The sequence below is a fragment of the Drosophila biarmipes genome, chromosome 3R (assembly GCF_025231255.1).
Source record: "Drosophila biarmipes strain raj3 chromosome 3R, RU_DBia_V1.1, whole genome shotgun sequence".
NCBI lineage: Eukaryota > Metazoa > Arthropoda > Insecta > Diptera > Drosophilidae > Drosophila > Drosophila biarmipes.
In genome coordinates, this window is record NC_066616.1 from 9,320,174 (window position 1) to 9,343,736 (window position 23,563).

The 23,563-nt window shown below is 43.4% G+C and overlaps 2 protein-coding genes and 7 non-coding genes across 14 annotated transcripts in view; 8 read left to right on the forward strand and 1 right to left on the reverse strand.

Moving 5' to 3' along the window:
• Positions 1 to 175: 175 nt before the first annotated feature.
• Positions 176 to 2,527, forward strand: LOC108031158 (uncharacterized). Its single transcript, XM_017104374.2, has 4 exons — positions 176 to 389; positions 446 to 840; positions 903 to 1,019; positions 1,446 to 2,527. Exons 1-4 carry the CDS (start codon positions 249 to 251, stop codon positions 2,410 to 2,412), a joined length of 1,620 nt encoding a protein of 539 aa, XP_016959863.1. The 5' UTR covers positions 176 to 248; the 3' UTR covers positions 2,413 to 2,527.
• A 5,287-nt stretch (positions 2,528 to 7,814) lies between these two features.
• Trnav-cac (transfer RNA valine (anticodon CAC)) lies at positions 7,815 to 7,887 on the forward strand. The gene has a single exon. It is a non-coding gene; the product is annotated as a tRNA-Val (tRNA).
• Positions 7,888 to 8,576: 689 nt separating this feature from the next.
• Positions 8,577 to 8,649, forward strand: Trnav-cac (transfer RNA valine (anticodon CAC)). The gene has a single exon. It is a non-coding gene; the product is annotated as a tRNA-Val (tRNA).
• A 492-nt stretch (positions 8,650 to 9,141) lies between these two features.
• On the forward strand, positions 9,142 to 9,214 carry Trnav-cac (transfer RNA valine (anticodon CAC)). The gene has a single exon. It is a non-coding gene; the product is annotated as a tRNA-Val (tRNA).
• A 1,158-nt stretch (positions 9,215 to 10,372) lies between these two features.
• Positions 10,373 to 10,445, forward strand: Trnav-cac (transfer RNA valine (anticodon CAC)). The gene has a single exon. It is a non-coding gene; the product is annotated as a tRNA-Val (tRNA).
• A 652-nt stretch (positions 10,446 to 11,097) lies between these two features.
• Trnav-cac (transfer RNA valine (anticodon CAC)) lies at positions 11,098 to 11,170 on the forward strand. Its single transcript has one exon. It is a non-coding gene; the product is annotated as a tRNA-Val (tRNA).
• A 248-nt stretch (positions 11,171 to 11,418) lies between these two features.
• Trnaa-agc (transfer RNA alanine (anticodon AGC)) lies at positions 11,419 to 11,491 on the forward strand. The gene has a single exon. It is a non-coding gene; the product is annotated as a tRNA-Ala (tRNA).
• A 3,047-nt stretch (positions 11,492 to 14,538) lies between these two features.
• LOC108031914 (uncharacterized protein DDB_G0271670) overlaps positions 14,539 to 23,563 on the reverse strand; it is a 45,071-nt gene continuing 36,046 nt past the window's right edge. For 2 of the 6 annotated variants that reach the window (XM_017105683.3, XM_017105682.3), the window contains exons 3-5: positions 20,994 to 21,097; positions 16,612 to 17,897; positions 14,542 to 14,782 (exon numbers count right to left, since the gene is read on the reverse strand). In XM_017105683.3, the coding sequence (XP_016961172.1) occupies positions 14,728 to 14,782; positions 16,612 to 17,897; positions 20,994 to 21,097 (1,445 nt within the window). In that variant the 3' untranslated portion in view covers positions 14,542 to 14,727. Of the gene's footprint in view, positions 14,783 to 15,012; positions 15,951 to 16,008; positions 17,914 to 20,993; positions 21,098 to 23,563 lie in introns of those variants that run through there. The other 4 variants (XM_044090862.2, XR_006367329.2, XM_017105684.3 and 1 more) reach the window with 4 other exon arrangements.
• Trnat-agu (transfer RNA threonine (anticodon AGU)) lies at positions 23,383 to 23,456 on the forward strand. The gene has a single exon. It is a non-coding gene; the product is annotated as a tRNA-Thr (tRNA).

A 23,563-nucleotide genomic window follows, 5' to 3' on the forward strand; every position in this document is an offset into this window, starting at 1 on the left:
AACTTTCCGCGAAAATATCCCAAACCTTTGGCTTATCTGGCTGGAAGCACTTATCAGTGAGCTTTTCGAGCTTCGGCCTCAAATCGGTGACGTAGCTAACCGATTGGAAGCGATAAGACGGACTGCAAATGGCCAGAACATTTCGCCCGCTCCCCAGTCGCTGAAGAACCGTTGTTGAAACCGGACCGGATTCACGACCGGAAAGAAAATCGCTTGTTGAGACCCGGCTAGCCTTATCAGTCGCCACAATGGAACGCTCGAGCACGCAATTCGATAAATACACCAAAATTTGGAGTGGACCAAGGCCGGCGAACTTCTTCGATGTGGACTGTTCGATTGGTAAAATTCTGTTCGCCTTCATGCGAAACCATCCGTCCAGCATATGTCAGGTGGGTAAATGCCTCGCTAAACCTTCAAAGTCCCTAAAGCTAGTAATCCCTTCTAGATCTCAGACACGGAGGGCACAGCTCTGACCAACGGCGAGGCCATAACCTTTGGCATCCGCATTGCCCAGCAGTTGAAGGCTCTGGGACTGAAGCAGGACGATGTGGTGGGCATCGCTGCGACCAACACCACGTACCTCATGCCAGTGGTGCTGGGATGCCTGCTGAATGGCACGCCCTTCCACGCGGTTAGTCCCTGGCACGACGAGGACACCATGAAGCACCTGTTCTCCATCACCCGGCCGAGGATCATCTTCTGCGATGGCTATGTCTACCAGCGACTGAGTATCATAGCCAGGATACTCAAGAGCCATGTGTACACGCTGAAGGACCATCGACTGGGCATGCCGCGGGTTGAGGATCTGTTGGAACCCACCAAAGCCGAGCTGTACTACGTGTAGGGATTAATTAGATTCCCTATTTAAATTATCTCAAGACTCACAATCTTGTTCGCCACAGACCCGAAACACTTCTCCTGGGCGGCGATCATACAGTGGCCATTCTCTGCACTTCGGGGACTACGGGTCTGCCAAAGGCCGTTTGCATCAGCAACTCAGCTTGCCTTTTTGATTTTGGGTAAGAACTATAATATAGAACAATATGATACATTGTAATAATTTAATAATGCGTTTTCGTAACTCAATCATTTGTGAAGATCCCTTATAAGAATAGGTTAACTTAGATTGAAGTAAAAGAATAACTTTCTGATTATTGATTGGGTAAAAAAGCTTTAAAAACAAATTTAAAACCATTTTTCTTTAAATTTTACAATATAAGTTGTTTTGGAACTAAACCTTTGTGAGCAAGGTAATATATTAGCAACAATATAGACAAACCCCTTTCTATGATGGTCAAAAGGGTTTATTTAGATTGAAAGGCATAAATCTCTTGTTGGTGCTTTCAGAATTGAGTTAGTTCGATTTTTTAGACTGAATAATAAATAAATTTGATACTATAATATATCAACAGTTCTTAACTCAGCCATAATTCCCTCCGTTCCAGCTTCGTTACTGGCCAGGATGTGCTGCTCTCGTTCAGCACCATCGACTGGTCAGCGGGGATGTTTAACATGCTCTTCAGCTGCTGCCACGGATCCACGCGCATAATCACGGATCGGGCTTACACTCCGGAGTACATGCTCCAGCTGGTGGAGAAGTACAAGGTGACCCTGTTGACAGTGGTGCCGCAGCAGGTGGCCTCGCTCCTCAAGGCGCCCACACTCAGTAAGCAGCGCCTGGCCAGCATCCGGTTCGTGAGCGTTGGCGGCGGCTCCTGCTACGTGGCCAATCTTCTGAAGCTCCAGGACTTCCTGATCACCGGGCAGATATCCTACGGCTATGCCCTGACCGAGTGCGGAGGAGTGGCGGCCAATATGGGGGTGTCGAAGCCATCGTCGGTGGGCAGGATTGTGCCGGGAGTGCGGGTGAAGATCCTGGACGACGCCGGTCGGAGTCTGGGACACGGCGAGACGGGCGAGATCCTGGTGCACAATGGCAAGGTGTGGAATGGCTACTATGCCAATCCCAACGAATCCAAGCGCATGCAGGACTACCAGGGCTGGTTCCACACCGGCGACATGGGCTACTTCGACGACGAGAACTACCTGCACATCGTGGAGCGGAAGGCAGAGCTCCTACGCTTCCACGGCGCCCAGTATTGTCCCCAGGAAATAGAGCAGGTCATCGCCGAGCTGCCCGACGTGATTGAGGCCTGCGTCTTTGGGCTCTGGAACGAGGTGGATGGGGATCCGGCGGCGGCCGCGGTTGTGAAAGTCCCCGGGAGTCGGCTCACCGAGATGGACATCGTGGAGTACGTGGCCAAGCGCCTGGTGGTCGAGCACAAGCAGCTCCACTGCGGCGCCTTCTTCCTACCCGAGCTGCCAAAAACCAGAAGTGGCAAGGTCCTACGACAGCAGGCACGCGATCAGGCACTGGGCAAAAAGTGGGCCGACTACGGCAACGGACACTAATCTTTTAATAGACATAATTCTGTTAGGCTTAAAGACAATTAGTTATTACCAACGGGTGACTCACCCAGTCAGCGTTCAAGTACTGCCGAAAAATAAAACACAAACCCAAACATAAGTTGACAAAATTGTGTGTATTTCGATGGGCGACACTTTCGTGTTGGGCCATTGTTCGATATCGTCGGCTTATCTCCAGGTGATTGGTGATTGCGTTCCAGCTGCGATAGTTGCGTACGGGCTCCCATTGATCACCGTTCGCGAGGGGGTGGTGCAGTGGAATGTCGTTCAAGGTAAGGGACCCATTAGAGGTCAGCATTGCTGGGAAAGTATCTGATAACGATAGGCGTTAAACAGAAGTCGGTGTTACATTTTAAAAGAGACAAGTTGAACCACATTGCTTGAGATCATCAATTGTTTATGAGCCTTAAACAATCGAAAGATTATACCTAATTAAAAGAGGCGGGGATCTACATCTAGTTTTGAACGCAGGAACCTGATAAGAACAATTTTATCGTTTCGAATTTCTTTGATTAATTATGACAACAAGAAATTTAGGAATATCACGCCATGAACATAAACCTTTATAAATGTATCTGATATTGCAAAAAGTAAGAGATAAGCTCAAAGAAGAATAAAGTACATTAATATCTACATCACCATTTTGAATAATTAAAAGAGGTTTAAAAGTAAGGGGTCGAAAATAATTATAATAAAAAATTGGTACCTAAACTGACAACAAGACATTTAGGGATAATTACCATGAACATAAAGCTTTACAAATGTATCTGCTGTGCAAAAAGTAAGAGCTAAGATGAAAGGAGCTAATAAAGAACTTTAATATCTACTACACAATATTTTAATAATAAAAAAATGTTAGGGGTCGAAAATAATATAAATACAATTGGGGTATTTGAAACTGAAAACAAGAAATTTAGGAATATCATGCCATGAATATTAACTTTTTATAAATGTATCTGATATGCAAAAAGTAAGAGCTAAGCTAAAAGGAGGTAATAAAGAACTTTAATATGTACATAACCATTTTGAATTATGAAATGTAAATATAGGGTTCGAAAATAATAATAATAAAATAGGTTTAGCTGAATCTGACAACAAGCCATGATAATATACTATTATAAATGTATTTGATTTTGCAAAATGTAAAGGCCACCCAAAAAGGGGAAATAAAGAACTTTAATATCTACTTCCCCATATTGAATAATTAATATGTTATGTTAATATGTTGGCTATGAAAGTTTACCATTATAAGTGTATCTCATACTTCACAAATTAAACTTATAGCACAACTCCTTTGCCATATGGAACCTCCCCATAATGGTCATTACCCTGTAAGAATTATAAAGGTAAAGGACTAGTCATCTTAGTTCACTTTAGTATTAAATACCATCACTTTGCACGAAGACAGATTAAAGATCGCCTTATCCCAAACAGCTGAAGATATCGATCCGCCCTCGCAACGACTTAACGAGCACTTAATGGAGCACATTCCAGTTGAACAAACCCTTTGGTGATGGGCGAGCGCAATAACAGCACTATTTGATTGACAGCCAGGCAAAGTTGCACTTTGTACGTGATCTTGTCAGCAATGCAACTGGATACCTTTGAACCCGCCCCAACCATTGAAGCTGAGTGACATGCCCCTCCGGCTGAACGCAGATCGATGCTTGGGTGCACTCCCGAAATAAACTGCAACAATTAAGAGCCACTTAGGAGCGGGAATTAATTTGGCCGGGGATCAGCGATAATGATTGCACCATCCCGCTTGCTAAGCGGATTGACAGGCCCGAGGAGCATCTTCATCTGCCGTCGTTGTTTTCAATGTCAAGTTCAAGAAATCCGATCCTTGTGGCGCATTTTCGGGGGCATTAGTCTTCGCGCTGCCATTGATCAGGGGCCGACCGGCGGCTGGAGCTCACTGCCTCTTAAACCGGCTCAAAGATATGCAGGAAGTGGCCGGCGTGACCAATGGGTATATGCCTCGCACCCGAGGCAGCTTCTCAAAGACGCCTGGCGCCCATCTGATCCGATCTGGGCAGCGATCGGACGGCGATTCTAATTGTCATGCAAATAGCAATTATCATTTGTCAGTAGCGCCGCTAATAATATTGTGTGCTGGGGCAATTAAATGCCTACGCTCTTTACGCGATTGCCTGAATGGTTTCTGATCACCGATCGCAGATCGCAGATCCGGAATCGCCAATCCGCGATCTAATCTCCTCGCTGATTAATTCATTAGCAACTGTCGACCAGTTTGTCAGTTACATGGCAATGACTGTTGCCAGCCGCCATTGCAGCGATTAATTGGTGTTATTAATCGTGTAGAAAACGCTGAAATTGTTTGTGCTTATTTATAATGCTAAGCACTAATTTATGTCTCTCGAAGTTACGGCTTGAAGGATTGTTTAATTACCTTTCCCATTTGCATATGTCACAGCAAAAGTCACCGCTAATGCCACTGCTGTTCCCCCTCCCCATGGAGCACCACTTGAAAGCGGATCCAATCCAGCTGCCTAAGTCAACCCCAACCATGCCCAACGAAAATCGTATTAAGTCATCTAATGCAACCTCACATAATGGAAAAGTGCTTTGAAGGGCATCATGCTCGAGTAAGTAATCCTACATCCTTAACTCGAAGAAAGGGTTCGACATGGGAGTACTTATTATTTTTGGAACTCATTAGATGAAAGAGTCAAACCGTGAGTGTTCTATAGTATCCGAAAGAATTCTAAGCAAAACAATTTTAATAAAAATGATTGGAGATGAAAAACCTACAGGTTCTATATCAAATCCTTTCTCAATATCAGAACTAAACATTATATAAATATTATGGTTTTTTTCTTTTGTTAATATCCCACATATCTCACTTCTGTTGGGGTTATTTTATTAAACTGATTTGACGGAAGGTCTTTAATAATTTTAACTCCCGAAGATATTTATTATTGTAACTTCCAGAAGCTCAGTCTCCGTCCTTCAACTGATCATGCCCCTGCTACCCTGTCCAGTGCAAGGGCATAGCCACTTTGACATATTGCCTTCGACATGGGGAGCTGAGAACAGAATTTATGGCGCTTAAATTGCAGTCATGCGCATGAGCGGCAACGGCTAACAAGATCAGATGTTGCCCCCGCCCGATCCTGGTTCGGATCAGAATGGCTGGCCGTAGCCCTAGCCCTAACCCCTTCGATGCGGCTGCGGCTTAGAGCGGATGTTTGGTGTCAAAACACGAGCGGGCCCCTGATGCTCGATGTGTTTTCCCTGGAATTCTATACCGGACCTGGTGCCCGGGTCCTTGGCCGTAATTTATGTAAGCGAACGAGAAACAAGAGGCACGCGGGATCGATGATCGTAAAAATAGTCCAAGACCGCTGTCGAGCGCCCCATGTTGTTGATGTTGCTTTTATCAATTTGTGTTAAGTTCGCTTCTAAGCACGAAGCAGGCATAGATCATAAAATGGCACCCCCGGCATCCGACGGATCGCCGAGGACCGAATCGGTTGGGATCGACTTGGATGGCCTGGGATCGGCGGGGAAATTTACATAATTACCGCTGGCGGTGCTTTGGTGAGAGCCGCCCGAACGTGTCAAAATGAAAAGTGTTGCATGATTAGCGAGTAAATTACATCGCCGGGGCATAAATCTATCCCAAGCAAGGCCGCTGGCCGCGGAGATAATCAAATAAATGGGGCGATTAATAACAGATGAAGATGCAACAGCAGACGGAAAAGGAAGATCAATGCGCCTGCTGATGGCCCGCAGCGGTGTTTTGGGGTCTAGGTCCGATCAAAGTCGGGAGTCGGGAGTCGGGAGTTCTTGGCCAGCCCAGCTGGTTAGGATCGGCTGGCGCCGCGAGCGTGCGAATTTCTGGCCTCCCATTGTGGGAGGTGTGAAGTGCGGCCGCGGCAGGCCGATCGCCTGTGCCAGCTTCCATAGCAACTTGGCCACGTCTTGCCCCGGGCTGGCGGACGACATGACACATCGTTGTTCGCGAAGCATAACTTGGTCAGCAAGCGATGATGTTGAGATGCGGCCAGTTGCCGATGATGATGGAGGTGATGGCTTAGCCGGCAGCCAAACGCAGCTCGAACCGGCTGCCAGGAGCACCGCGAGAAAGTAGCCCTGTAAATGAGAAATTTTCGAAAAAGTCTTCTAAGTATATTACTTTGCTTTTATTACCACTATTAAAAAACCATCTGTTTAAATTTATTTTTTTATGATCTTGTAAGGATCGCTTTCCGGGAATAAAGATCATAAAGGTAATACACGATCTGTACCTTATAATCTCTTAACTTGTCTACAAATAATCACTGATGACAGTTGACCGTGATTTGTTAATTTTTGTTGCTTTAACAATAAGGTAAATAATTCTGTTTTCTGTTTCTGGAAAGATGATACAAAGATTTCAGTGTCCTGGATACCCTTGTAAGAATCAGAACTTTCCTCTCCGTGCAGCAAGTAATGCTGATCCCGGCGATAGATACGCTTCCTTTACACGTCTTCAATTGAGGAGCCGGCGGGCCAAAAGTGGCTGTAGCTGGTGTTGTTAAGAGCAAAGTGTTGTTAGGCGGTATATGTTCTTCACTTGTTCGCCAGTTGTTGCGCCTTAGCGGTGGTTTCGTATTACCGTTGCCCAGCCGGGACAACCCGGTCAAGGTCTCTCCGCCTGGTGGCTCGGTGCCAAGTGTCCCCAAAGTACGAAGAACCAAGAATTCAGAGCCGACTTTCATTGAGCCACTGCAGTGGTTCGTCGACGGGTTTGCATTGCACATTGCATATTGCATTCCGATTCATCGAATCGAATCGAGTGGAGTGGCCGCTGCATTTCCTGTCGCATGCGCCACATAAATTAGTTTTCCATGTTCACTTGTCACTTGTATCGCCATTGGCCAGTTGAACCCGTTTGCCCGGCCATTGCGGGTGTCCATTCCACTTAGAATCCGCATCCGACCGATTGCCCTTATCAGTCGCAGAAGAGCCCCTGCAAAGCCATTGCCGCATCCCAGCACAATTTGCAATCAATTTTGGCCAGAAGCCACCTAATTGCTTTTGCTCTTTATTTATAGGACCGCCTCACGCACCGAGTTTTCCTTTTTCAGCGGTGGCCCCAGCAAAGTTGATAGTTCATATCGAAAAAAGGGAAACTCGCTAAGCCCCATCTAACTCCCAACCATTTCAAGTTTAAGCAGGCAGCGCAATAAAAACACTTTTACTCGCCTATCGGAAAGACCATGAATCACAGGTTTCCGTTGACAAATTCTTGCGTTTTCCCGCATAGAGATTATGCAAATCGAACACTGATAAATGGGTTTCAAAATGTTAGGAGCGTTTTCCTTATCGATGGCAAGCAGCTAAATCGAGTTCGGCTGTGCTCCGCTAGATTTTCAGCTGTTTCCGTAGTGTAGCGGTTATCACGTGTGCTTCACACGCACAAGGTCCCCGGTTCGAACCCGGGCGGGAACAATTCCACATTTTTTGATTTTCAAAATCAATTATTTAGTTTCTATGGAACTTAATTTATTTTTGAGCAAAGCCAAATGCTTAGTTGTAATGACCTGTTATACAAAATATTCTCGAAAGAAAAATAATTAATATTTCGGGCAGAAGAATTTAAGTATAAGTCATTTAAGCCGCGCCGATTTTTGTATTTGCAAATGCTTTTATGTAATCGAATAAAATAATCGATTTTGACTTCGCTCCGTCTCCCAACGTCTCAACTCTAGAACATTTTAAAGTTGTTGTTCTCATGTGTTACTTTGCTTTGAATTGTGCGTCCATTTTTTTTGATTCAAAAATATTAAACATGAAGATTATGAACGCGCAGAAGAATTCTGTTTAATTCTGTTAAATAATGTAAGAAAGTTAAATCAATGATTTGCCAGAAAACTAAGTGGTATTTAGTTTTGTATTTTTTGAAGTTTAATAAGGAAAATAAATAAAAGTTGGAGAAATAAAGAAATCTTTCAGAAAAAAAAAATATATATTTAGAAAAAGTTCTTATATATTTTATATGGACTATGGACTATGCTACCACTAAAAGAAGTCAAACTTTATGGTTTTTGGAATCAGCCAGTCAAAATGTTAATAGCGTTTTTCTAATCGATAGCAAGCAGCTAAACCGAGTTTGGTTATTCTCCGTCAGATTTTTAGCTGTTTCCGTAGTGTAGCGGTTATCACGTGTGCTTCACACGCACAAGGTCCCCGGTTCGAACCCGGGCGGGAACAATTCGAGTTTTTTTAAAAACACTAATTTTGGTAATTAAAGCTTAACCAAAACATTTTAATACTATAGAGACGTTTAGTTTAGCAAACCAAAGAGGCGTATTAATCTTAATTTCTCATACATTTTTTTCTACAAAATCCCGTAATGCAATAAAAAAATATTTAAACCTATTGTATTAATGATTAAATAAACAATATTTTCTCAAAGTGCAAAACTTATTTTAGTAATTAAAGCTAAACCAAAACATTTTAATACTATTTTTATACTATATTAAAAACCTTTAAACCTATTGTATCAACGATTAAATAAATAAAATATTCTCAAAGTGCAATACTTTGCGTTCAAATTTTTAATTAATAAAAGGCTTTGCAAAAGATATTCGAGTTTTTCTATTATATAGTTGGGTAAAACTAAAAATAGATTCTCAGGCTTCGTAACTGGCGTGTGATGGACCGCTCGCGTGTCATGGACCTTAAAGCGATCGTTAACCAAGCGTTTCCGTAGTGTAGCGGTTATCACGTGTGCTTCACACGCACAAGGTCCCCGGTTCGAACCCGGGCGGGAACAGTTGAAGTCTTTTTGTTCAATCTTTTTGTTTTTTAATTTTGTTTATTTTTAAATTTGTTGTAAAAAATAATTTTTCTTTTACTTGCAGACAAAGCTGCCAAGCAAGCAACCTCACTGCCACTAATATCAGAACAAAATTACAATATACACGATACTCTTAAATACATTAGTAACCACATGAAAGCCCAAAACGAGCTAATCTGGAACAACACATCTGTTCACTACAAACTAATCAACACAAAAAAACAGAACAATATAGATCTCTTAAACCCAACTACTTCCCGATTAGACACCATTAAATTTATGAGACTCCGAATTGGACATACTAAACTTCACTGCCACCTATTTGACAAAACACCTACCCCCACATGCCAACAATGTAGTCAAAACCTTACCCTATTACACATATTCCTTGAATGCCTTAAATAGATTGAGCAAAGACATAAATTCCTCCAACAATCTTTAGAAGAAATAGTAGACCCCATGAATATATCCACAACAATCCAATTTCTGAAATTCATTACCTCTATAATACATTAAAATTTAATTCGAATGTACATACAAACCTAGATTTAGTAAACATATACATATACATTTATATTTAAGTCAGATGTCACTTAGAGTTTAAGGAGAAGGCCTTTGTAGCTATTGCTTAATACAAACAAAAATTACCCGCACTTTATAATTGCTGGCAATTTCGTTATAATAATAATAATAATAAATTTTTTTTTTTTCTAGCTTAGTTCACATTTTTTATCATATTCTGTATAAAAAAAGACTTATGTTAAATAAATTTATTTAAATAATCACTTTTAGAGCAACAAATTTTGTAAATAGTTTAAAAATTCAGATCTGTACAATTAAATAAGAAAGAATATTTTTAGAACTAGCTTTAATTCCCCATGGCGAAATTTACAATTAATACTCTAGCAACGCTTTACTTAAATGTCAATTCTCTATAAAATCGAACATAAGTCAGCACCTTTGGAATAAAGGCCTCCCCTTTTTTTAAAATCGGCAACGATGCTAGTATTTTAAGGTTTGAACTTGAGTTAATTAAATAAATTTTTGTTTGGCAGCTTTCATTTTTTTAGGGTGTATATTTGAAAACCAGACTATCATACTCTTATTGGCTTTTCTGCCGCCCGCTTTCCAGCTGTTTCCGTAGTGTAGCGGTTATCACGTGTGCTTCACACGCACAAGGTCCCCGGTTCGAACCCGGGCGGGAACAAATCGATTTGTATTTTGTATTTTTTTCGCATGCAATATGTTTTCAATGTCAATTGGCCCCACCCTTCCCCCTTCCGGAGGGATATTGAAGTTTATTCAATGCATTTTCTCGCAACCACATTCATTTTTATATCAATTTAATGAGGCTGTCTTTACGATCAATTCAGGTGTGTTGTATTTATAAACACGCCGACCCTCAGCACGCACCGAATTTCAACTGTTTTACGACCCGCCTGCAATGTCAGCCTCCCGGTATGACTCCGAGTCCCGGATATTTTTACGACTTCAATTTGTTGCAGCCCTTGCCGAGAGCCACCCAAGGCGAAAGGAAAGGTTGGCTGTCTGGAAATAGGACGGAGTCCCATTAAAGAAAGTGCTGTTATGGCCTAAATATGTTGCACCCTGGGCGTTTAATGTCTTCTGTTGACAGACCGGGCAGCATTATCGCTGCTTTGAACTTGGCAAAGAAACGAAGGAAGGGAGTGTAACTGGGTCGAAGTGTACTTTCCCTTTTATAGTTCTCCTTTTCATACTGCACAACTTCAATGTTTTCCTTTATTTTATTATTTGTTTCGTTATATAAGGAGCTGTTTCCTTGCTGTAGCTTCGATTTTTGAAGCTACTATTTGAGTTTAAGATATCCTTGTGGAAAGGTTTCCGTAGTGTAGTGGTTATCACGTGTGCTTCACACGCACAAGGTCCCCGGTTCGAACCCGGGCGGAAACAGATCGAAATCCTTTTTTCATCGCTTTGTTGCTTAAAAATATTTTTTTAACACAATTATGATGCACTACAAATATTTTAAATTATAAACTTTTTCGCGGAAACTATTAGTTCGTATTTATAAGCAAAAAGCTCGTGCTGAAAGCTTTTTCCTATACATATATGTTATATATGAAGGGCTCACCGAAAACTACCACCACGAAAAGTGGCTAAAGCGTTTACGTAGCGAATACGACACCCGTCGCTCATCAGGGGATGTAGCTCAGATGGTAGAGCGCTCGCTTAGCATGTGAGAGGTACGGGGATCGATGCCCCGCATCTCCAAGTTGGTTTTTTTTTCACTAATTTCTTTTTTTCTTTTTATTTTAATACTAAAACATTTGCACAGGCCACTTGGCAGTTTGATGGACATGCTCTCCCATCGCCGGCGACATTTGTGTCCAATTATTTGGTAAATAGAATATCATGCCGGTTACAACTCCATTTCACACGCTTTTCCAAGCGACTGGCCGAACCGGCTTGTTATGCAATCGCTCAGTGACTTTGGCTCTTAAGCCCGTCTCCGTTTCCATTTCCACTTCCCGGCAGACATCGCAGCTAATCCAATTAAGCGTACTCATCATATTCACGCAATGCAGGCCATGAACTAGAAATGCAGCTAAACCGGACTCTGCGGAGGGTGGCAGGCTGTCACAGGGTGGGGGAGACCGGCGCGAGACCAACGGGTCTGGCGAAGATTCTGACGTTTCCGTCATGTTCGGGTGATTGAAATCTGTTTAATTGAATTCAACTTTGGAAGGCGATTCGCTGCTCTTAATGTTTAACAATTATTTCCCTCGAGTCAAAGAAGCCTGCATATGAAGGACTTAGCAGTTATAGGTTTACAATAACATGCACCGAGTACAGGATAAAATATCCTAAGGAATCCTCTCCTTTTTTTATTACCGAAAATATTTATTTTAGAATTTACCTTTTTATCTTATTTTTTTTTGTTTAACTTTTGGTCATATATTATTTAAGGTCCTATAAAGTACTTATTTATCAGCTTTCCCGAAGCACTTTAGGGCACACCAACAACAATGCTAACCCAATTTCTTTAATCAGTGATGCTATTATAAACGATTACTTTATTACATTCTTTGATCATATAAATTTATTCCGTTTTTCAAAGCAATATATTAAACTACCAAAGATAATATACACCACTATTGTTGAAAAATCCCAATCATTCCCTAATGTTTAACATCATAATATTCTGATAATATTTAACATCATAATATTCTGACCTTAGTGTCGATGTCACATGATCATATCCTGGCATCTTATCCATTTGGTTGCCCACAGATGGATGTACTTACGTCCTAGCTTTCCCATATATGGCATGCATATAGGCAACCCACACTAGAAGATAGTGAACAGTTGTTAGATGTCATGGTGAATTAGTACCGTCGGACTCATGTGGGTGTTCATCAATAAATCTATCTAATCTGCCACTCGATTTCGCTGTTCACCACTCGACACTGGGGACGCAATGGCCATGGCATTGGCATTGAGCAGGTGCAGTTGATTGGACGGAGGAGCCGCTTGGGGCATGCCCACACTAAATTGAATCGCTGTGAATCACCACGGGTGTATTCTCCATACGTCACGTAGACCTCGAAACCGTTCAAGTTTAGCTGCAATCTGCCAAATTTAAATGTCATTTTGACTGTGGGGTTTGTGCCAATATCGGCGAAATCAAAATTTTAATAGCAAGACAGGAAAAGTTCATCTTCGCGAAGTCGAAAAGTAGGTACTCTTTTAAGCACACCATATTATATTAGTTTCGGAAGGTATGATTGGTATTATATTTTCTTACAAGGCACCTTTTAGATATAAAATTATTAACCAAAAAAATCCACAATGTTAGTAATTACAGTAAAATGATTATTACTTGCTACTTGCTCATTAAAAATGATTTATACACATTTTACTATGGAAATTACAGGTCTGTAAACCGACAACCCTCGAAAAACAATGCAATCTTCTTTTGGGGGCATGTTCCAGATAGAAGTTATGGCGCCCATAAGCGGATGACGGCGAAATGAAAAGGTAAACAGATTAAACGAGCGTTTGGGTCGATGTTCCAGCTGCCAAAGCTTCCCATAAACAAGTATATATAATCGCTTCTCCCAATTGAACTCTTTAATCAGCCGACCAATTAACGCCCTCAGACAGCTGACTCTGATAGCCGGTGGGGCTGCCCGTAGCCAATGGCCACCTCCGTAAGATAAGGTGATCATCGCCGGAGCAGCTGATAAGCCCCGGAAATGCGCGTGGTGAGCGTGCGACCAGTCCCCGACGTCACCCGCTCTTTTATGCTTACGTTGGCTCCACTCTGCGATCGGGGGCCTTTCGCACAGTTTATGTTGCCAAGAGAACTTGGATGTTCGCGGACTGCTCTTGGATTCCGTTCCGGGCTCGCCGGCGTGTGTCTCTACTTTTTCGGATCGGTTTCGGCTGGGCGAGCGGTGTTCTTTTCCGCCGATACTCTGCTTTTTGGGGCTGCTGTGGGGGCCGGTGGTGCCTCGTGTTTCGCCTATTCATGCGAAAAATTCAGCAGCGTTTGAATGAACGCGAGTGCGGGAGCATGAGCGACCGCGAGCAGCAATTTCGCCATTTCAAGGCCTACGTGACTTGTCTCACACAGGGAAATCGGAACGCTTTGAACCGGGGTACTGCCGTTGGGGTTCCGGCGGGGTACAGGGTCTGGGTCTTCTCGCCGTAATCCGAGCGCGGCTAGCTCCACTTTGTTCTACTATCCGTTTACAGGGGAGCAACCGCCACTCGACCCATGGATAGCCATGGAGATTTCTTGTTTATAACTCTTGGCTATACTTTCATATTTATTTTCATATTATAAAAACGAATTTCCCCATCAAATTTGTAATATTTTTAATTAGCCCATACAAGGTGCTCTAGCTTTCGCCCCCAAAAGCTGTACCCCTCGATCTAACCCAAATTCCACAAAAAACGCTCGTTAAACTTTGATTTACGACGCTTGACTGTAGTTAACTCGTCGCCGCTCTCTGATCTGCGATCTCCGCGTTCTAGACGCAACCACATGATCCACTCGCTTCCAGCACGTGCTGGCACCTCTGGAAAAAGGTCTTTGACTGTGGTCAGCTGATATCAGCATATTGCGAGAGCTTTCGGCGAGGTGCCACCTGCTCTCCCAGAGCAATCAGCGCTATCTGCTCACCTGCTCGCAGCCCTATCAATGTGTGCCATAATGATGACAGCGGGACTTGATCAGCATAGAGAAATATTCCCCAAGTGGCTCGGCCAGGCAATAAATGAAGCGATAACAAGGCGCCAAATCAGCTTTATGCTTATTTTAATTTATTTACAGCAGTGTTAGCTTGTGTTCTTCAGTCTTACATGATAAATACGAAAATACTAAATGCTACTTGTATCTGTAGAGTACTATGTGTAGAACGCTTATTCTTAAAGATCAGGAACTTTAGCTTTGTTGTGGATCGGTGGTCCATTGGGGCTCGTCGCCAGATCGAGGGTTCCCCTCACAGGATGACTCGAGACTGGAGCAACGCCAGGGCGATCAGCTGCAGGCACAGGCTGTAAAGGGCACAGAACATTATAGAGGGGTTTCGGGAGGCGGACTTATAGGGGAACAGAAAACCATGCCAAAAATTAAATGAGTTGTGACAATTTCGTAAATTTAGTTCTTAATTTATTCGATTTAACTCGGGCAACGTGCAAAACGCTAAATATAGTTCCATTCCATGCAGAAAAACCCAGATTATTGGACTACTCTTCTTACCATTGCGACTAAAAGACATTCTCAATTTCATATTAATGTATTTTTAGATTTATTTTTTGTTTAGTTTTTTTCACGTTTTTCTCATGCTCTCTTCATTTATTCTTTTATCTGGAAAATGTTTTTTAATTATAAATATTTAATTAAGTTATAACAAAGTTTTGTTAGTCTAGGGCCTAAGCATCTTAAGAGTAGTTTATAAATAAATATTATCGAATAAATAAATAACTCCATTATTACAGCTACAAACTATAATTTCACGCTTATTTCTCGTCGATCAAATAAATTAATTTTAAGTGTTAGTTTCATAGGTTTTAAGTTTAAATACAATCTTGTGATTTGTGAGTTTTGCATTCCATTCATTTCATGTATTTTATTTATAATAGTGTTCGATGTGTCGTTGGCTTTGCTGGTTCGCATGGGGTATTACCTCGAGTTTTAAATTGATTTACAGAGCTTAAGATACATACGCACTGAGAGGCAGCGAGGTTCGACAATACGGAGACAAAAAATTGATCTTACGACTAACCGCGTAACTATTTACAGATGGATTCCCTCGACATATTCGATTTTTCGCCGCTTCACTCGTTTACAGTATTGGGAAAGCGCTTTGCAAGTTTTAGTTTTGAGTTTTTCTTTCGTTTCTGGTAGACTATCGGTGTGGTCGTGTTTTGAGTATTTTCATCGTCAACCGAACGTGAAAGTTCCGCCACAGAGACTCAAGTATTTCAATAGACTCTTTGGGTCGTTCGTGTTGCGTAAGGTTAGGGCTTTGATTTACATCTATCTGATGGGATGGGCGTGCGTTTATTATACATTTCGATGGTGGCCACACTCCAAATGGTTGGCTGGAGAGGTTCTTATAAAATACTCGAGACTCCGTCGTAATACATTGATATTCATCGTCTTTAGTGCGGGCTGGCATTGACCTGGATCACGGTTCATCGCCGGGGGGACAACAGTCCGCTGCATCAAAGATACTTTAGTGAACCACGGTCGCATGTATGATATATCAAATATTTACACACTGGCGGATGATACATAGTATGTGCTGTTGATCTGGTGCTGGATGTGCTGTGTGTTGGGTGGGTGTCTGTGGGTGTCTGATCGTGTGTGGATGTGTGTGGAAACTTGCAATTACAATATCTCTTGCATTCTCGAGCCAGACTTTTTACATCACTTCTAGATCCTCCCTTCTCTCTTCTTTTTTCAACAGTCTCACACCGACTTCAACTGAATTTTTCACATTTTGAACGTTTTTGATTTTTTTTCAGGCCCAAATATGATTAAATTTTGAAAAATATAATAATAACAAAATAAAAAGCACAACAACCAAATAAAAATAAACCAAAAAGTACAAAATGTGTGAATCAAATTTGGAAAATACTTTAAGGCTATGGAAAATTCCAATCAATGTTAATGCCAAAGAGAATATGCCTAATAATTTTAGAAATAATTAAATTCCAATCCAATAAACGTATTAAAAAAGTTATTGCCAATTAGGAACAAGTTATTTGTATAAATTTGGAAAATTGTAATAAAATTTGGAAAATCTCTACTTAATTATTGTTGGTTTTGCGAGAGATAGATGAAGGGTTAGCTAGGAATTTGCTTAAGGGAAACTCACAAATCGTAGTAGAGCGAATCGTCGCCGGCTGCCCCGCTGCGTCCTTGGGCCTCGGAGCTGGAGTCCTCGTAGCTGGCATCCTCCAGGGATGCCCCGTCGCCCTCGGCCTCCTCCTCCGCATCGCCCTGCTCCTGATTCTGATCCAGATCCTGATCCTCGCCGCTGCTCATGCGCACATTGCGCTCCACCCGATCGCTGGTCTCGCTGAGGGCCAGGGCGGGAATGGGCGAGCTGCTCTCCCAGTGGCTGCCGGGGGGCGTGGCCAGGCTGGTGGCCATGGTGGTGGTGGTGCTCGCATCCGACTTCCGGTGCTTCCGCTTGCCGCCGGCAACGGCCTTGACCTGATGTGCTGGCTGTTGCTGCTGCTGCTGCTGCTTCTTGCCACCATTCTGCCGCTGCTTTCCCGCCTTGTTGGGCTTTCTCTTGCCACCCTGCTGCTGCTGCAGGATGCCGACCTTGGCCCGCTGCTGCACCCCTTTGGCCAGTTCTGGGCTCTTCCTGGCCCCATTCTTCTTGCCGCAATTGGGCGGGGCTCTCTTCTCCGCCGCCGCCTTTTCGCGCAGCTCCTTGCACCTCTGCGCCTTGGGTCCCAGCTTCCTGAGGGCCCCTGCTCCCGATCCCGCACCTGCTCGCTTCTGGCAGTTGTGGGTCTCCTCCTGCTCGTGCGGCTTGCACCTGGGCTTCTTCCTCCTATTGGGCTTCTTGCCACCGGGGCTACTACTACTGCTACTGGTACTGCTACTGCTACTATTGACATTACTGCTACGGCTAGGGTTAATGCTAATATGGCCGCTCTCGCTTTGACTACTGTTACTAATACTACTCAGGCTGCCGATCGCAGGCACAGGAACGTCTCTGCTACTGCTACTGCTAGTGCTACTGTTACTGCTACTGCTAGTGCTACTACTTTTACTAGTACTACTGCCACTCGTGTTGCTGCTGCAATGTGGCGGCCCCCGGAACTTGGCCACATCGATGAGCTCGATCAGCGGCTTGCCCGTATCACAGAGTTGCCGCACGCCGTGCTTAACGCGATTGGCCCCAAAATTCTTGGCGATCAGCTGCTCGACCCGCTCCTGCGGCACCGTCTCCGTGATGGCGTTCGTGTAGGTGCTCAGCTTGCCCAGCGATCGGCTGGCCGGGATCTGGGTGCGTCGCGGCTGGCCACTGCCGTTGAGGGCCAAGTAGAAGACCCGCCGCGCCTGCGAGTGGTACGTGGAGGAGTACGTGTTGTAGTTCTGCAGACCCATGTTCTCGTTGAAGACGCAGTCGTCGGTGAAGTCTTTCTGCAACAACCAAGGGCTATGATTAAATGATTTGGCTAAGCGAGTGGTTATTGGATTTTATTTTTGAAAATTTCTGATCTGTTGAGCTATTTAATAATTTACAAATGCATAGGATTCTGGTTTGTTCCGCCAGTTAAAGTAAACTAACAACTTTTCTATCAATTGATAATTCAGCATTTCGATGCACCAAGAAATATTATTCAAAGCAAAAGTTGAAACCCCTATAAAGTATTCTACCGGTAGCCATGTTCAGGCAGTATAAAAACCTTCAAGATACATTTACAAAATACCTAGGCCACTTCAAAGGGTTCTTGCAGTTACCAACTTCTTCAGAAACGCGTTCCCATAATGAACCGCCTTGCCCAAGGAAATGAAACTTCTTTGAATCCGCCATCCAGGGGCGGCGTCGCTTTCTTTTGTCTATCAGCACAGAGATCTGATGGATAAATGCGCTCATTATCACAGGATGTGCTCCTATCGGTGTTGGCCATCATCGATAGCAGGCCCCCGACCTCGGGCGACACACTAACCATAAACATTTCTTCTTTATGAACACCTCATGACAGCCGAACAAAAGGACCAGAACAGAATCACCCGGCTGAGAATGGGAAATTGTGGGCTGAGCTAGGCACGCTAGGTAAAAAATGTAAATCGGAGAAAGGATTTCCACTGGCCCCACCTCCCTTTGTTGCGCCGACTGGCAGACATCTGCAGATCAAATTCAATTAACAAACCCCGAATTAATTCGCTTGTCAGGCAATTAAAATTGTTTCGTAAATAAATCGCCAGCCAGCCAGGCAAAGGCAATTCCCTGCCTGATCGCTTACCCGGGAAAATGTCGCCGCTTAAATTTAGAAATTAATCAGGCGAAAGGCGAACCGCAATGAGCCATCAAATGGGTGAGGGCCAGGCCAGGCCAGGACAGGCCAGGCCGGGAGTGTGGTATGTTGACGCCATTCGGGGTCGCGTCATATGCGACAACAATGTGACTTGTGTGAGCCCCTCTCTAGGAACTCTTTTATGATCCCGAGCATTTCCAGGCATTTTCCTCTATTTTTAGTCATTAATGGCTTGCAAGTGAAAATTGGCAGACACCAAAGGGAAATGAAGTTGTACTTGGATAAGGGAGAGCACACGTCGGGAACAGAGGAGCCACGAGATACCCAGAACCATTAGCTCTGCGTGTCCCCGCTATCGGAGCTTATCGAGTGGCGCCAGGCCGGGAGAGCGAAGAAAGGGTCGACCAACCTGTTGGCCAGATTACGGGGAACACCTAGGAGCGGAACCACTTAGGGTACTCAAACTGCATCCAAAACCTGCGTGACGCGCTCCGCCCGCCACTTATCGCCGCCGAACAGGACAATAACCATGATAATGATGCAACAAATTCATTTTCGAACCGCTAGGCATTAATTGATCCCAGGCCCAGGCCGAGGCCCAGACCCAAAGGCCAAACCCAAGTTCGGGGACTCTGCGGGCGGTCCATTCCTCGCCGGGGAACAAATTATGCAAATTAATAAGCAAAACCGTAATATGAACATTTATGGCTACGACATTTTAATTGGTCGAGACGCTGACTCAACACGAGGTATTTTCGGGCTTTGGGCCCGAGAATTTATGAATTGGCAAGCGTTCTGTGGGCTCAATTAGCCAGAGCCCGAGTCACCTGCCTCGCTGGTCACAAGGCAACACGAAGTGTATTTGAAATATTACGGTGAAATGTCAGAAAATCAGTCACAAGGTAAAAGGCTGAGCAGGCTATTCATAGCACCGGCGGAAAGTATTAAAAGTGCCAGTAAATCAGGGACCATAACTAGCGGGTAAGTTTAGAACGCCGCCCTCTTCCACAGAGCTCGTGCTGGGAGCGACGTACGCCTTGGTCGCCAAAATAAACAAGACGCAGACGGCCCAATATAACCGCCCACTTGACCAACTTATAGGCCTAGAGATATCTTGGCTATGTTGTAGGCATGCGGCGCCTTCAAAGGGCCGCCTACAAAGTGGCCGCTGGTGAAGCGCATCAATCAGCAAGTATCTACGTATCTTCGCATCCGCGAGATACAAAAGCCAATGTGGACGCGGGCACGCCTCGGCTGACAGAATTGGCACACTCGCTGCTATTTCGGATGCGGAAAGGTCAAAGTGCCTGCGACGGCGGAAAGAAATGAAATAAATTAAAGCGAGAAACAAAACTGAAACCGAAAAACTAATGTCCAACGGACCAATGAAGCGCAGCCGAAGTGGTCACATGGCGCCAGCCCAAAAAAGTCATCCTAGGGATCTCGAAACGCAGCGGGGAAGTGCAGGGTTACGGAACCCAAGGATCGCAACCGAACCCAACCGACATCAGTTGCCACTTGACGACCTGACCAAGCATAAGGACACATTCCGGGCAAAAGGGACTCGACTCTGTAAAGGACTCGCTTTGTGGCTGCTGATCGTGTTGCTTTGTTTTTGTTCACATTTAATTTTTATTTATTGCCCTAGCCCTTCGGCTGCTCTTTCATTTATTTGAGGGTCCCTTTGGGTTTTTCGGTTTACCTCAATCTTTTAACAGGCCTTTGTTTGTTTTTGTTTTCGTCAGAGGGGTGCCAACAATGGACTAGATATAGACCGCTCTTACACCAAATTTAGTTATCCGAGAGCGGCAAATTGCTATACGAAATCGATTTCGCGGTTCAGGGATTACGAATAAGGATGCCTACATTTGTAATATATCTTTACCATTTGGGCAATCATAGTTACACTTTTGTAATCAGTTTCAGTTTGATTATTCAAAATCTATAAAAGGTGACTCCCGTTTATGAAATGTATCTTTAAGATCAAAAACGGTTAAAATCGAAGAATTTTTCAAAGATTTAGATTTTTAAGAACATAAAATTAAAAATTAATATATATAAGATAAATAAATTAAGAATTTTAATATCTGACAAACAAAAGAGATATAGTAACTCGATGATAATCAACTTCATAAATGACTAATCCTTTAAAAATGTTTGCCCTTGAATTTGGTGACCTTTACGTACAGATCTTTCTATAATTTCGTCAGTTAATATTTCATTTTTGGATGACCCTTAACGCGTTAAGCTTACTTACCGAGCCGTAGGGAACACCACACGCGTCCATGCACAGATACAGGCAGGTGGCCACACTCTGCAGCTTGATGCGTCCCACATCCACCGTGGAGCGCTGGAGGATCGCTGCAAAGGAAACGGAGAAAGCACATTAATTAATTATCAATCACGAGTGCCAGAGAAGGAGACCTGATTACGGCCTGACCCACAATCTGGGCCCAGGTGTCAGGATGTCAAAAAGCCGGCGAGAACGCAAAGGCCCGACCAGAAAGTGGTTAATTACACATCCGACACCTGGAGAGCCGTCAGCCCAGAAGAGTGAGTTGGCCGTGGGTTAAGAAATAAATACATGTACATGAGAAATAAATAATAAAGTAAGCATATCCAGCTGGGAACCCACTAAATCATAGATTCCATTGCCGGGCAAATTTGTCAACTGTTCCGAATCGACGATGCCTTAAGCGAGATTACGGGGGATATTATTTATGGCGAGTTCCGCGGCGGGTTAATTGAAATTGCCGCCTTGCACTTGAGAAATGAACACAAAAGATACCCGCAGCCACACCAAATTCAAGTTCAGCATCGTTTAAGGTCAAACCACTTGTGTGGTCCGGAGTCTGGAGTCGGGAATCCGGAATCCGGAGGAGGAGGCTAGCGGCTGGAGCTGAAAGTACCTATCAGATACCGCCAGCCTCTTTGTCAGTTGGCAGTTGCCTGGCCAAAGTGTGTCAGCACTTTGGGGCAACGGCTACGCACTCGTTCAATGAACTTTATGCACTTTGTGCATAATAAACATCAATTTATAAATACGCAGCCTGTTACGGGAGCAATTGGAAATTGAAATCTTAGCCAGCTGCTGCGGCAGGGAAATGCTTGTTCCTAATAAAAATTATTATTAGAGATTATGGGAAGGAAGGAGTGCCGATGAGTGGCCACTTGAGTGGGGCCAGACGAATACCCGACGATAGGGCACAAGCCAGTAATTAAATCCCTAACTATCCATTGTTTAGGTACCCTTTAATGGCAGCTGAGATGCTTGACACTGAAAAGAGGCATATGGAAATGCCGGTATGCTGGTGATTTAATACCCCGCCAATACTTGAATAATTATCTCATCTCCCCGAAACTATGCCAGCAGATGTATAAACGTTTGCCCAAAAATATCATAAAATATTGCCGTCAATAGGTGGGCAATTTATGGCCCACATGCTTATCCCGCAGATGCAACTTTTATTGCAACTGCAACTTCGGTTGCAACTCCGGCTATAAACGGCCGAACTATTCGGAAGGCATGCGTTTTTATTTACAGGGCATCATCAATCGCCCATCCCCCTTCAAATACGGAAATTGTAAAGTTTCAGCGAAAAGGAAAACGCATAAATAGTGTAGTTGAACAAAAAAGCAAGAGCCTGTAATGCCATTGCTTAGGCCTTCCCTTTCCCGGTTCCATATCTGGTTGCCTAATGGATTTGCTATTTCCCTCGCAAAGAAATTTCCCACAGCCACTCGGGAAAATGAATCAGGAAACCGTAACTAATCATTTTATTGATTAATATAGTGACGGTTTTTATTTATTTATGATGTTACTAGAACTATTTGCTTATAGATCTATTAGGATTGCATTAAAAATTTCAAGGTCTTTAAATAGTTTTAGCTTATTAAATTATTCTAATACATAATATTTTGATATTATCAAAAACAATTTTATTGTATTCATAATGAATCTATTATAATCCAATTATTTTAATATTATTAAAAACAATTCATAATGAATCCATAATAATCCCAAAACCCTTGAATATATGTTTATATATATATTAGTATTGTTCTATTTTTCTGGAGGCTTTGGTAATTGCCTTTAAGTATGTTTTAGTGGATTTTCCCGCTTTCCCAACTCTTCTGTGGGTCCTAAAAATATACGAACTAAGCAAATGACATGCTAAGCGCGTCAGTTCATTTGTTAAATCGAAGAGGTCGTCCAATGGGGCAGTGGGCGGGGGCTTGGAGGCCCAGTGACAGCCTTTCACTTCGAACGCCATGTGGTGTTGCATTTCACTTGCGTCGTGTTTGTCGTTGTGCGACTTTTTTCTCCGGGGCTCATTTAAAAAACGATTTGTTTTGCTCGAGTTAACAAAAGTAATTTTTCTTCTTTTATCTGTGCGTTAATATGTATCTCTCTGCATGTGTGCCTTCGGACGGCGACAACTTTTAGCGTATTAAATTGTTAAAAAGAATAATTTACATTTGTTTGTTCTTGTGGGAAAGTTTTCTCCGTCCACCTATAAGTCAGCTATCTCCTTCCCGCGGTGTGCTAAATTTAGCTCGGAGAGAACAGCAACCAGCGGTGAGAGCGCGAGAGGGATGGTCGCCTCTCTGCTTGTGGCTGAACTCTGGCCACAGACACGACATGTGGCGCCGTGGCTTAGTTGGTTAAAGCGCCTGTCTAGTAAACAGGAGATCGTGAGTTCGAATCTCGCCGGGGCCTATGCTTACGCAAGCATTTACTTTTTTCTTTTTTTTGTGTTTGACAACAACACAATTGTATTAAAATGATTTCATTTTAGTTCTTAATAAGTTTTGATACATCTTTTT

Coding starts and splice junctions, on each gene's coding strand:
- LOC108031158 (XM_017104374.2), top strand. CDS start 249: ATGGAACGCTCGAGCACGCAATTCGATAAATACACCAAAATTTGGAGT. Junction 390..445: donor ATCCGTCCAGCATATGTCAG/GTGGGTAAATGC, acceptor AATCCCTTCTAG/ATCTCAGACACGGAGGGCAC. Junction 841..902: donor AAAGCCGAGCTGTACTACGT/GTAGGGATTAAT, acceptor TGTTCGCCACAG/ACCCGAAACACTTCTCCTGG.